This window comes from Oryctolagus cuniculus, chromosome 6, assembly GCF_051225735.1.
Source record: "Oryctolagus cuniculus isolate XC-2025 breed Fujian yellow rabbit chromosome 6, ASM5122573v1, whole genome shotgun sequence".
NCBI classification, from domain to species: domain Eukaryota; kingdom Metazoa; phylum Chordata; class Mammalia; order Lagomorpha; family Leporidae; genus Oryctolagus; species Oryctolagus cuniculus.
The window spans coordinates 126283951-126298058 of record NC_142872.1 but is presented as its reverse complement, the minus strand read 5'-3'; the positions used below and the strand labels follow the sequence as shown (position 1 = coordinate 126298058).

Here is a 14108-nt window from a genome sequence, read left to right as displayed (position 1 = left end):
TTATCCCACAAGACTCCTTGTACTTTACAGCCTGCAAAATGACCACAGAATAATAGATTGTTTTATTATGCCTAACCTGTAGTATTGTTTATAAGTCAAATATTTTGTTTCAGAGACTACCTGCATATTCTTGAAAAAGAAGGGGAAGGGGGTAAGCATTTGGCCTAGCAGTTAAGCTGCTGGTTGGGTGCCCACAACCCATATAGAAGTGCCTGGGTTGAGTTCCCAACTGTTGGCTTCAGCTTGGCGCAGCTCTGGCTGTTGCAGGCATTTGGAGGGCTAAACTGACAAGTGGGCATCTTTGCTCACTCTTGTAAGCACACTCTCACTCTGCTCTTGCCCTCTCCCTTTCTCCCTTTCTCCCTTTCTCCCTTTCTCCCTTTCTCCCTCCCTCTTCCTCTCCCTCTCCCTCTGCCTCTCCCTCTCCCTCCCTCTCCCTCTCCCTCCCTCTCCCTCTCCCCCCTCCCCCTCCCCCCTCCCTCTCCCCCCTCCCCCTCCCCCTCCCCCTCCCTGTCCCTCTCCCTCTCCCTCCCTGTCCCTCTCCCTCTCCCTCTCTCTCTCCCTCCCTCTCTCTCCCTCTCTCTTCCTCTCTCTTCCTCTCCCTTTCTCCCTCCCTCTCTCTCCCTCTCTCTCTCCCTCTTCCTCTCCCTTTCTCTCTCCCTCTCCCTCTCCCTCTCCCCCTTTCTCCCTTTCTCCCTCTCCCTCTCCCTCCCTCTCCCTCTCCCTCCCTCTCCCTCTCCCTTTCTCTCTCCCTCTTCCTCTCCCTCTCTCTCCCTCTCTCTCTTCCTCTCCCTTTCTCTCTCCCTCTCCCTTTCTCTCTCCCTCTTCCTCTCCCTCTCTCTCCCTCTCTCTTCCTCTCCCTTTCTCCCTCCCTCTCTCTCCCTCTTCCTCTCCCTTTCTCTCTCCCTCTTCCTCTCCCTCTCTCTCCCTCTCTCTCCCTCTCTCTCTCCCTCCCTCTCCCTCTCTCCCTTTCCCTCTTCCTCTCTCTCTCCCTCTCTCTCTCCCTCTTCCTCTCCCTTTCTCTCTCCCTCTTCCTCTCCCTTTCTCCCTCCCTCTTCCTCTCCCTCTTCCTCTCCCTCTTCCTCTCACTCTTCCTCTCCCTCCCCCTCCCCCTCCCTCTCCCTCCCTCTCCCTCCCTCTCTCTCTCCCTCTCTCCCTCCCTCTCTCTCTCCCTCTTCCTCTCCCTTTCTCTCTCCCTCTTCCTCTCCCTTTCTCTCTCCCTCCCTCTCCCTCACTCTCTCACTCCCTCCCTCTCCCTCTCCCTCCCCTTTGCACCCCTCCCTCACACCCTCTCAGATTACATACATACTTCAGGCAAAGAGTGGGGGAGGGATATGCATTTTTAGCTTTAATCCCTACAAACTCTGAGAACTAAGGTACCAGTGTGTTTCCCAAAGTTCATATGATGACTCCACAAGCTACTTTCATGGTGATATAAATCCAGATTATTAGCACCTATAACTGTACAGAGATACTAAGTACATACAGCTTCTGTCTTCTGCTAGCTATTACATATTTTCTTCTTTTTTTTCCTCTCTCTCTACTCCTTAACTTGGAAGTTTTGAACGCTTGTTAATATTTTCTTATAAAGAAATCTGAGGCCGGTGCTGCGGCTCAATAGGCTAATCCTCTGCCTTGCGGCGCCGGCACACTGGGTTCTAGTCCAGGTCAGGGCGCCGGATTCTGTCCCGGTTGCCCCTCTTCCAGGCCAGCTCTCTGCTGTGGCCAGGGAGTGCAGTGGAGGATGGCCCAAGTGCTTGGGCCCTGCACCCCATGGGAGACCAGGAGAAGCACCTGGCTCCTGGCTTCGGATCAGAGCAGTGCGCCGGCCGCGGCGGCCATTGGAGGGTGAACCAACAGCAAAAGGAAGACCTTTCTCTCTCTCTCTCTCTCTCTCACTGTCCACTCTGCCTGTCAAAAAAAAAAAAAAAAAAAGTCTGAGAAAAGATTAGTGATGTTTATTACAACTACTATCTAAGGTCAGTTTTTAAAGAAGTTATGGGAACCCTCCCTAGAGCTATTACTGAGATATAAACTTGTGGAATGAGAACATTCTTAGAAATAGCCTATTATTGGGGCCGGCATTGTGGTTAAATCAACCACCTGCAACACCAGCATCCCATATGAGTGCTAGTTCGAGTCCCAGCTATTCCATTTCTGATCTAGCTCCCTGCTAACACACCTGGGAAAGCAGCAAAGGACAGCCTAAGTACTTGGGCCCCCACACCAACATGGCAGTCCCAGAAGAGAGGCTCGTGGCTTCAGCCTGGCCCAGCTTGGGCCATTGTGGCCATCTGGGGAGTGAACAAGCAGAGGGAAGACCTCTCTCTCTGTGTCTCTCCCTCTCTCTAACTTTTCTTTCAAGTAAATAAAATCATTTAAAAAAAAAAAAAAAAGCATCCTAGGGGCCAGGGGGCCAGTGCTGTGGCTAGGCCTCTGCCTGTGGCACCAACATCCCATATGGGCGCCGGTTTGTATCCCAGCTGCTCTTCTTCCAATCCATCTTTCTGCTTATGGCTTGGGAAAGCAGTGGAAGATGGCCCAAGTGCTTGGGCCCCTTCACCCATGTTGGAGACCTGGAAGCTCCTGGCTTCAGATCAGCCCAGCTGCATCTGTTGTAGCCATTTGGGGAGTGAAACAGTGGATGGAAGACCTCTCTCTACATATCTTCCTTCCTCTCTCTGTACCTCTGCCACTCGAATAAATAAATAAATCTTTGTTTTTTTAAAGCATCCTATAGTAAAACACCCAACTCATGACTATCTTGAGAATAATCTTAATTTCTTCATTGCTGAATAAATGATTATGATTATACTACTATTGAATAAAATTATAAAAACTATTTCACTGGAGTGTTTTAAAAGTAAAATCTATTAAATCATTGTCTTATGTATGCAAGTTATTATTAAGGAACAATTATTTGAGATAATAAGAACAAATAATAAATTTACCTTGAATTTAGGACACAGAGTTATGAAATTGTGTAAGAAATCAAATGCTTATTAGCTAAATGAAATATGTGAAGTATTTTCTTTTTAATCATTTTCTTCCATTTTGATGTTTAATTCAAGATTCACAATCGATATGAAGGCAAGGATATTTCAAAGCACAAACGGAATTTGGCCATAGCAGGTGGAGTAACGTTGTCTGTGATTGTGTCTCCAGTAGTAGCTGCAGTAACTGTAGGTGAGGACATTGTTAATAATACTGAAGTTTTGTGGGATGATTTTTGAAAAATGTTTCACTGTTGTTCAGATAGGAGTGTTGGTTTTTTAATTATTTAAGGTAACCCTACAGAAAATCTATCATTCAGCAACTGCTTTGATTTTATGTCTCAAGAGCGTAGTTTTAAGGGTAGTTGGTAAATTGTTTGTGGTTGATAATCCTCCTCTCCCCTTTCCCTCCCAGAAAATACAGTTCAGAGGCCTGGCACTTGAAAAAAATTTTGGCTCTTCTCTTCTCTACCCTTCCCATGCATGCCACCTGAAGGGTTGAGGGCCTTTAATTTATTTGTGTCACTTATCAGCTGTGGGTAAATCCAGTTTTGGCAAATGTGCCAGCCAAATATTCAGAACCCTCCCACTTTTAATATGTCATGTTTTGGGGGCTGCTGTTGTGGCATAGCAGGTTAAGCTGTACCTGCAGTGCCAGCATCCCAAATGGATGCCAGTTCAAGTCCTGGATACTGCACTTCCCATCCAGCTCCCTGCCAGTATGCTTGGGAAAGCAGCAGAGGATGGCCCAAGTCCATGGGCCCTTGCATCCATGTGGGAGATCCCGAGGAAGCTCCAGGCTCCTGGCTTCAGATTGGCCCAGCTCTTGCCATTGAGGCCATTAGGGGAGTAAACCAACAGATGGAAGACTTCTCTCTCTCTCTCTCTCTTTTTCTTTCTCTCTGCCTCTGCTTCTCTGTAACTCTGCCTTTCAAATAAATTAATTAAGTAAATAAATTTTAAAAACTAAATTAAGGCCGGCGCCGCAGCTCAATAGGCTAATCCTCCGCCTAGCGGCGCCGGCACACCGGGTTCTAGTCCCGGTCGGGGCGCCGGATTCTGTCCCAGTTGCCCCTCTTCCAGGCCAGCCCTCTGCTGTGGCCAGGGAGTGCAGTGGAGGATGGCCCAGGTGCTTGGGCCCTGCACCCCATGGGAGACCAGGAGAAGCACCTGGCTCCTGGCTCCTGCCATCGGATCAGCGCGGTGCGCCGGCCGCAGCGCGCCGGCCGTGGCGGCCATTGGAGGGTGAACCAACGGCAAAGGAAGACCTTTCTCTCTGTCTCTCTCTCTCACTGTCCACTCTGTAAAAAAAAAAAAAAAAACTAAATTAAAAATTTAAACTAAATTTAAAAAAATTATAAAAGTGTTTCTGTGATTTAATTTTTGGTTTAAAATAAGTAATTTAATTTTTCTTTTAGGTATTGGTGTTCCTATTATGTTAGCTTATGTCTATGGTGTTGTTCCAATTTCTCTCTGTCGAAGTGGAGGTTGTGGAGTCTCAGCAGGAAATGGAAAAGGTGTCAGGATTGAATTTGATGACGAAAATGATATAAATGTTGGTGGAACAAACACAGCTGTAGGTAAGTCCTTTAAGCAAAGGAAAAATGTATGTATTGATAGCTCAAGTGGGAGGAAGCTGTAGATAACATACAAGTCAGAATTTGCATTGCCCTCCTTTTATTAGTGTAATCATGTTCACCCAGAAGCATATCAGTGAAATGCATTGGCGTGGAAGAGTATTTGGATGAAAGAGATGGGGAAAATTCTGGGTACCTAACCTCTAAAGGGAAAATAATATCTTAGAAATCCTAAACTTTTCATCTGTGAGTTTGCTTAAAATACTACAAATCAGTAAGAAAAGGATGTGAAGAGAAATATAGTTCATAGAAGAAGATAACCAGTTGGCTAATAAGTTACAAAGTTCTTCAGCTCAACTTAGTGCAGAGAAATGTGAGTTAGAATAATAATTGGCAAAATAATCTCTAAAAGACTTCCAGTGGGAGTATAAGCTAACAGATCTTTTATAAAAATGTGTACATTCTATATTCTAGCAATTCTTCTTAAAAGAAATATGTTTTTGTAAGGAAATAATCTGGCAGTTGTATAAAATAATGCTCACTTTCTTACCTCCTATTCTTTCTTCAACTCACTTCAATCAGATTTTTGTCTTACCACTCCAGAATTTCATCTCTGTCATTCCACTAAAGCAGTCACCAGTGGCCTCCATGTTCTTAAATGCAGTGGTCAGTTCTTAGTTCTCAAGTGTATTATTTTCTTTTCCCACTTTGTGTGTGTTTTCTTTTTTTCTTCTCCCAGTGAAACCTTTTATTTAATGAGTATAAATATCTTAAGTACAACTTTAGGAATATAGTGATTCTTCCCACCATACCTGCCATCCCACCCCTGCTTCCATTCTACCACATCCTCCTCCTCATTCCCAGTCCCATTTTCCATTAAGATTCATTTTCAGTTAACTTTATACAAAGAAGACCAACTCTATACTAAGTTAAGATTTCAACAACTTGCACACACACAAACACAGAGAGAAACTGTTTGGGAACAAATTTTACAGTTTATTCTCATAATATAGCTCATTGAGGACAGAGGTCCTACATGGGAAGTTAGTGCACAATGACTCCTGTTGTTGATTTAACAATTAACACTCATGTATGACATCAGTGATCACCCAAGGCTCTTGACATAAGCTGCCAAGGCTGTGAAAACCTTTTGAGTCCACAATCTCTGTCAGTGTTTAGACAAGTCCATAAGCAAAGTAGAGGTTCTTTCCTCCCTTCAGAGAAAAGTACATCCTTCTTTGATGGCCACATCTTTCCACTGGGGTCTCAGAGATCCTTCATGTAGGACAATTTTTTGCCACGGTGTCTTGGCTTTCCATGTCTGAAGTGATCTTATGGGCTCTTTAGCCAGACCAGAATGCCTTAAGGGCTGATTCTGAGGTTAGAGTGCTGTTTAAAGCAATTGTCATTCTATGAGTCTGCTGTGTGGACTGCTTCTCATTCAACTATATTATAATAGTATACCTGACGTAGTAGATGGTGCTCGCTCTCTCTCTTGAAACACTTCTTCACTTGTTTTCTGGGAAAGCACGACTTATATCTATTGGCCACTCCTGAGTTATCTTTGCTGGTTCATTTTCTTCTCTCAATTTCTAAATGTTTAAGAATCCCAGGGCTCTGTTGTGTCTCAGGACTCTTACCTACACTCACGGTTTAGGTAATCTCGCCTGTCAGATATGAGAGGCCTTCAAAAAGTTCTTAGAAGTATGTATTAACCTGTGGGCGAGGGGTTGACACTGTGGTGCAATTGATAAGATACTGTCTGCAGCACTCGCATCCCATATGGGTACTGGTTCGAGTCCCAGCTGCTCCATTTCTGATCCAGCTGCCTGCTAATGTGCCTAAGAAAGCAGCAGAAGATGGCCCAAGTCCTTGGGTCCCTGAACCTATGTGGGAAACCCAGATGAACTCCTCATTTGGCCTTGCCCCACTGTGGCCATTGTGGCCATTTGGGGAGTGAACCAGTGGATGGAAGATTTCTCTATCTCTCCTTCTCTGTCTGTAATTCTGACTTTCAAATAAATAAATAAGTCTTTAATTTAAAAAAAATATGGATTTCAGACTTTTTTTTGTACAAAAACATCTTTCATCTGCATATTCCACAAACTTTTTAAGATACCCTCGTAGCTGGCGCCGCGGCTCACTAGGCTAATCCTCCGCCTGCGGCGCCTGCACACCAGGTTCTAGTCCCGGTTGGGGCGCCAGATTCTGTCCTGGTTGCCCCGCTTCCAGGCCAGCTCTCTGCTGTGGCCTGGGAGTGCAGTGGAGGATGGCCCAAGTGCTTGGGCCCTGCACCCCATGGGAGACCAGGAGAAGCACCTGGCTCCTGGCTTCAGATCAGCGCGGTGTGCCGGCCGCGGCGGCCATTGGAGGGTGAACCAACAGCAAAGGAAGACCTTTCTCTCTCTCTCTCTCTCTCTCACTGTCCACTCTGCCTGTCAAAAAAAAAAAAAAAAAAAAAAGATACCCTCGTAATAATTGACATTTCTCTTTGTAAAGTTAATCTAATTGGAACTCTTCCCCTAACCTTTCAACTTCTATAATTCTCTAGCCTACATTTCAGTGTCTAAACAGAATGTCAGACTTAGCTTGTCTATATCAAACTCTTGTCTCCAGAACTGTCCTTTTAAGTCATTGTTACTTCCTAAACGGCTTCTCTACTGTTGTTTGAGCAAAAAATATGCACTTAAAATGACTCCTCTGTTTGCCTTTCATATCCTACATTTGATCTATCAGCAAATTCTGCTGGTTCCTTCATTATGTAGCCATAATCTAAGCACTTCTTACCCTCTCCACTGCTTCTTCATTGGTCCAAGCCACTGTCTTTTTCCATGGGAATAACTTCTTTGTATCCATTCACTGTGCCACAGTGCACCATAGTCAGACCTCTAAAACATAAGTCAAATGATGTTTCTCTGGTGCTCAGACCCTTGCAGGGCTTTTAACTGTTGGGGGAGAAAATCTAAAGCCCTTATGTCCCAACAGGCCCTGCACGTCTGGCCTATCTCTGAGCTTAATCTCTTGTCACCCTCCTATTTTATTCTACTCCTTGGTTTTTGAGGATGCCAAGCATGCTACTACTTCTAGGTTTTTAAATGTGCCTGAAAAACTCTTTACTCAGATAATTTCCTGGCTTACTCCTTTGCTTCCTTTGCTCTCTAGAAGTGTTACCTTATCAGAGTCCATCCTAGATCATATTACATAAGTGGCACACAGGCATGTCCATATGTGTGTGTCGTCTTACCCGTACTCCCTTATACTCTGCTTTAATTTTTCCTCATAGCATTTAGCAACATGAGATATATAATAGGAACTCAAATATTAGCATGAATAAAAGAACACTTTAAGTACAAAGCATGTAAAAAATACTGATCAGGGCTGGCGCCGCGGCTCACTAGGCTAATCCTCCGCCTTGCAGCACCGGCACACCGGGTTCTAGTCCCGGTCAGGGCGCCAGATTCTGTCCCGGTTGCCCCTCTTCCAGGCCAGCTCTCTGCTGTGGCCAGGGAGTGCAGTGGAGGATGGCCCAAGTGCTTGGGCCCTGCACCCCATGGGAGACCAGGAGAAGCACCTGGCTCCTGCCATCGGATCAGCGCGGTGCGCCGGCCGCGGCGGCCATTGGAGGGTGAACCAACGGCAAAGGAAGACCTTTATCTCTGTCTCTCTCTCTCACTGTCCACTCTGCCTGTCAAAAAATTAAAAAAAAAAATAAAATACTGATCAGAATATACTTTTATAAAATTTTATAATTTGTAGATAATTAGAAATGGAATACATAGAGAAATCAACCTTTGGCCTGTTCTGACTAGCCTAGAGAGTAATAAGCTCTTTAAATGGCATCCTTCTTGAAAACAGTCACATAGTTGTCCTTTTAAGTCAGCTAAATTTTTCAACAGTATTCCAAAACCCTAGTGATTTGTTTTAAATGACCTTTTAAAATTGAGGGTCAGTCCCTGCTCTAGCCGTACTCTCTGAGGCACTTCCCTTCACTCTAGGGTATGCCCTCCAGACGTCTGTTTCTATTCCTGTGGATGTTTTATACTTTAGTAAATGTTCCTCCTGCAGACATGGAGGGATTTAAAAAGGAAGATATTAATGACCATACCTGTTTAATTTCTTTGAAATATTTGCATTTAGACACAACATCAGTAGCAGAGGCAAGACACAACCCCAGCATAGGGGAGGGAAGTGTCGGAGGCCTGACTGGCAGTTTGAGCGCAAGTGGAAGCCACATGGATCGAATAGGAGCCATTCGAGACAACCTGAGTGAAACAGCCAGCACCATGGCGCTAGCAGGAGCGAGTATAACGGGGAGTCTGTCAGGAAGTGCCATGGTAAACTGTTTTAACAGGTAAGAAATACGGTGTTTTAGTTGGGTTTCTTTCTGCCTCTGTCACCTATAAATCACTAATTGGTGAGGAGAATTTTGAACACAAAGCATGATTTTATATGTTGAACCTTAATATGTCAGTGTTGAAAATAATATGGGAGTTTGTTTGTTTTTTAAAGTTTTATTTATTTATTTGAAAGGCCGGGTTACAAAGAGGCAGAAGTAGAGAGAAAGAGAGGTCTTCCAACCATTGGTTCACTCCCCAAATGGCCACAATGGCCAGAGCTGGGACAGTCTGGAGCCGGGAGCTTCTTCTGAGTCTCCCACGTGGGCACAGAGGCCCAAGCATTTGCACCATCGTTCACTGATTTCCCAGGCCATAGCAGAGAGCTGGATTGGAAGAGGAGCAGCCAGGACTTGAACTGGCACCCATATGGGATGCCAGCACTGCAGGTGATGGCTCTACCTGCTCAGCCATAGCACCGGCCCCGAAAATAATGTTTAAAAACCGAACATTAGTGGTATACAGTGAGAAGTTTACTGTGTAAAGACTAATTCTAAGGAATTAACATTCTAGCAATATTTTCAGTGCACTTGTCAGATTTTATATTCTAAACAATGCTGGAGCCGCTTCAGGGGACCCTGAAGTAAAGGCAGTGCTTCAGCCTAGCCCTTACCTATGGGATAACAACAGTTGGATGTTAGATGAGACTTTGGCCATGGCCTGGGGAACACAGAGTTAGGACATCCAGGAATACCTGAACCAAGACCAGGGTGCTCTGCCTGCATCCTTTTATGTGTTAACAAGCGCTTCATTCTCATCAAGTCTTTACCAGCAGCCACATGGATAAGCAGGAGAAATTAATGTGTTTTTTTTTTTCATCTTTTCTTATTTCTCCTTTGACTCAGCTGTTTTATTTATTAGCCTTAATTATTTTTTTAAAAAAGGGAGAATGATGAATTAAAAGAAAATTCATCATGTTTATCTTATTTTTGAGTAGTCTGCACTGAAACTGAAACTCTTTAAGTTACAGTGATGCATGTTATCTCTTACTTTAAAAGTCATTTTATTTATCGAATCATTTTTAATATAAATGTCCAGGATTTTTTTTTTACTCACTGATTTGTCATGCTTAATGATTGATGACATATTCTGACTTTCATGCTTTTTCCTGAAACATGACAAAGTTGCCACGTCCTGAATGAGAATAATACAGAGTATTTAACTTGAAATCTTGTGTCTTTTTTGTTATTCCCTTCGTACCTTACTTGGCAGACAGGTAATTTTTCCCATTCTGTTTGGATGATTGGCACTGTTTAGTGTGCTGCAATTAAAAAAAAGTTGTATTAAATATAACTTCTCATTACTGGGTTTCTTAGCTGAATTACTTAAAGGTAACTGTTACAGCAGTGCTGGTGTTATATAAACTTTGGTTTTTATCTGCTATCCCCCTCTTGAAGGTTGGAAGTACAAGCGGATGTACAGAAAGAACGATACAGTCTAAGTGGAGAATCTGGCACAGTCAGCTTGGGAACAGTCAGTGATAATGCCAGTACCAAAGCAATGGCAGGATCCATTCTGAATTCCTACATCCCATTGGACAAGTAAGGAAAAAAATGTTATAAAATCAGAAATATTTTAAAATTAATTTTAAAGGAATTATTCCTATTATTCAACTAAATTAATCAGTGAATAATGGTTACCAATTATTAAGTTCCCTGGGAAAAGAAAATGGTGATATCTAAAATAAGCAAACAGAAAGTAGATTCATGGTTGCCAGGAGCTGAAGGGAGGGAAGAATGGGAACTGACTGCTAATGGGTACAGGGTTTCTCTTTTGGATTGATGAAAATGTTCTGAAGTTAGGTAGTGGTGATGGTTACATAAACTGAATATACTAAAAACCAGAGTTATACACTTTAAACAGGATGATTTCATGGTATATAAATTATATCACAATAAAGCTGTTCTTAGGGGAAGAAAAGCACATAGTTCCAAGAATAGCATAAGCAGTAAATGCATGTTACCAAAGAACTCTGAAGCATTATGAAAACAGTCGTAAGTTGTTTTTTTACTAGAACATGTCCTTCATTATATGTTCTGACTGATTTTATATGAGCTTAACATTTTTCACACAGAAACCCCTCCTCCTTTTCTGTCATCTGAATAAAAATGAAAAGGAAGTCAGAAGTGAGGCTTATCTTTGTTGCTCTTATGTTGCAGAGAAGGCAACAGTGTGGAAGTGCAAGTGGATATTGAATCAAAGCCGTCTAAATTCAGGCACAACAGCGGAAGCAGCAGTGTGGATGATGGCAGTGCCGCCCGGAGTCATGCTGCTGGCTCAGCTGGTGGCTTGCCTGAAGGTAGATCCAGTGCCACCAAGTGGCCCAAAGAAGCGACAGCAGGAAAAAAATCAAAAAGTGGTAAAGCGAGGAAAAAGGGTAACATGAAGATAAATGAAACCCGAGAGGACATGGATGCGCAGTTGTTAGAACAACAAAGCACGAACTCCAGCGAATTTGAGGCTCCGTCCCTCAGTGACAGTATGCCATCTGTAGCCGATTCCCACTCTAGTCACTTTTCTGAATTTAGTTGTTCTGACCTTGAAAGCATGAAAACTTCATGTAGTCATGGTTCCAGTGATTACCATGCCCGCTTTGCTACTGTTAACATTCTTCCTGAGGTGGAAAATGACCGTCTGGAGAATTGCCCGCATCAGTGTAGCATTTCTGTGCTTACCAACACTGCTTCATGTTCAGAAGTTCCACCGTTGAATCATATTGCTGAAGAACATGGTAACAGTGCAATAAGACCCAATGTTGATTTATATTTTGGCGATGCACTAAAAGAGACAAACAACAACCACTCACTTCCGACAATGGAATTAAAAGTTGCAATTCAGACTGAAATTTAGGCCCATAAATGCTGCAAAATAATTACCACTGAACAACCTTGTTTGGAGCTGGTTGAACTACACATGACTACAGAAGTCAGGTTTCACAATCCTAATGCAGATATATTTTCTGTGTTCAATAAGTATTGTGTTTCGTGTGGATCATAATTACCAAACAATGAAATGAAGGCTTTAAAAGTGCATTATTGTAAAGATAATAAATCTGTAAGAGCAAAGCATGTTCTGTGTGTATAACACAAAACATTGCTTAAAACACATTTTTGTGTCTTTAGATAGAAGAAGTTTGGCTTTATTTATAATCAATATAAAATACTAATGGAGTTCTACAGCATTCTTATGAAGAAAAGTTGAGGATTGGGATAAGTGGTTAGTGATATTCTATTGAAACCACTAAAGGATACTGTGTGAAAGAACTTGGCAGGTTCTTCTCATGTATGATACTCTTTGTAATATTCCTGTTCCTAACTGGGCATAAACTTTGTTTTTTCCCTTCATATGCTATGTGGATATATAAAGCTTAATGCAGCCCATTGGCTACCATTTGGATACTTAGATACTTTGAGCAAGATTGTGGCAGTCTTTGCACAACTTCAAAATAGAAATAGCTGGTACTCTATATATCTTGTATCTTGTTGATGCCATCTTAGAAGAAAAATGTAAAGGTAGGTAATTAAGTATACTGACAGCAACAAATAAGATATATAAAACTGCAAAATAAAATCCCATAGACTATATAAGTATTACAGAGAAGTCACTTGTTATCAATTCTTGATGTCTTTGGGATATACACTGGGTTTTAAGAACCTAGTTGTTTGAGGATTTTGCCGTATTGTTTTCCATAATGTCCTATCACTTGGATTATATAGAAAAACACAGGAAATAGATGAACACAAATGTGATTAATAAAAATGAAGAAGTATTAGCCTACCAAAGACACGCTCAGGCTTTAGTGAATAATGCCACATAACCTCAGTTTTGAATACATGCATATGTTCTCCAGCCATGAAAGCAAAGCATGGTGCAGAGCTTGTACCGAGGACAAAAGGTCCATATGGTTGGCTTTATTTTCTTTTGCTTCTGTTGATGGAAGATGTTCAATTGACATAAGCAGAAGTTGGCCAAAATACTGTCTGTACTGTTACCTGGTATAATTCTCTTAAATAAAGCAGGTTAACCTCAATTATAGCAGTTTAAAATGTTCCATCTTACTTGTTTCTCTTAAGTATTACCATTATGGTGCTATGGAGCATTTTCTTTTGATAAAAAGAAAAATGTCATGGGCTGCAGGCTTTCATCACTTCTCCTCACCAGGTCCAATAATATGCTTATAACACTAGTGCCAGTTATTTTATTTGATAAAGTTTATTATGGTATTTGTATATTTGTTTGCATTCCAATTTTGTTCAATAATGAGTGTGTAAAATGCTTCTGAGAAATAAATGTAAATACTAATGTACTGCTGCTGTTTATTGTGTGCACGTGTGTGTTCATTTGTTTAATGGTATTACTCAAATATAACAAGACATTGAAATGATTTTACCTTCTGGTCTCGGCTCAAAGGGATGCATTTGCCGAACGAAACTATCATGTCTTGTAATTCATACCGTTTGCCTTGCAAGACGCTGTATTCATTAAAAAAAATTCATTTTTAAAGTAAATTGATGGAATTTATCTTCAGTAAGTAAATCATTACGTTGTGAAATGGATCCATATTATAAATTCTCATCTTAGAAAAAGATCAGAAAGACTATTTTTAAGAGATTCTGCCCTGACAACATTTGATGAGGAAAATGGAAGCCATGTAAGTTCAAGTTAGAAATAATCAAATGCTTTCTATTGTAGCTCTATAAAATGCATAGCAGATTTTTTTTCTGTTTTCCTGGAACATTGTTAAAAGAAGGGTACTTCAAAAAGTATGTGGGAAAATTAAAAGATACATTTATTTTGGTGCAAAATTTTTTCATGAACTTTTGAAAATCTGTTGTATCTCATGAAAATAATGTTGACTGCCCTGACATTTCTGTGAAAGGCTAAAGATGAGATGGAAAGTAAGTGATAGGAATACAGTGGAAGTGGTGCCACGTGGGTGGCCAGTGCCTTTGGTCCACCCCCTCCCTCTTCCTATTGTTCCCCCAACAGTGTGTCCTCGGTCTCACCTTAAAAAATGTTGTACCTTACAGTTGGTTCCAAAAGTTGCTTGTCACCCCGGATCTGTTAACCTTGACTTAATACACAACCAACCCAAATTCCCCAGAACTCAGTTCTGGGCTAGACTAGAGTAAGAAATACCCCAG

The 14108-nt window shown here is 42.1% G+C and overlaps 1 protein-coding gene across 5 annotated transcripts in view; it reads left to right on the top strand.

Moving 5' to 3' along the window:
• The window catches only part of RNF19A (ring finger protein 19A, RBR E3 ubiquitin protein ligase), a 64233-nt gene extending 50963 nt beyond the window's left edge, over positions 1-13270 (top strand). For all 5 annotated transcript variants that reach the window (XM_051843960.3, XM_008255794.5, XM_089336396.1 and 2 more), the window contains 5 exons: positions 3072-3186; positions 4412-4573; positions 8708-8921; positions 10362-10505; positions 11124-13270. In XM_051843960.3, the coding sequence (XP_051699920.1) occupies positions 3072-3186; positions 4412-4573; positions 8708-8921; positions 10362-10505; positions 11124-11814 (1326 nt within the window). In that variant the 3' untranslated portion in view covers positions 11815-13270. The remainder of the gene's footprint in view (positions 1-3071; positions 3187-4411; positions 4574-8707; positions 8922-10361; positions 10506-11123) is intronic.
• The last annotated feature ends 838 nt before the right edge of the window (positions 13271-14108 follow it).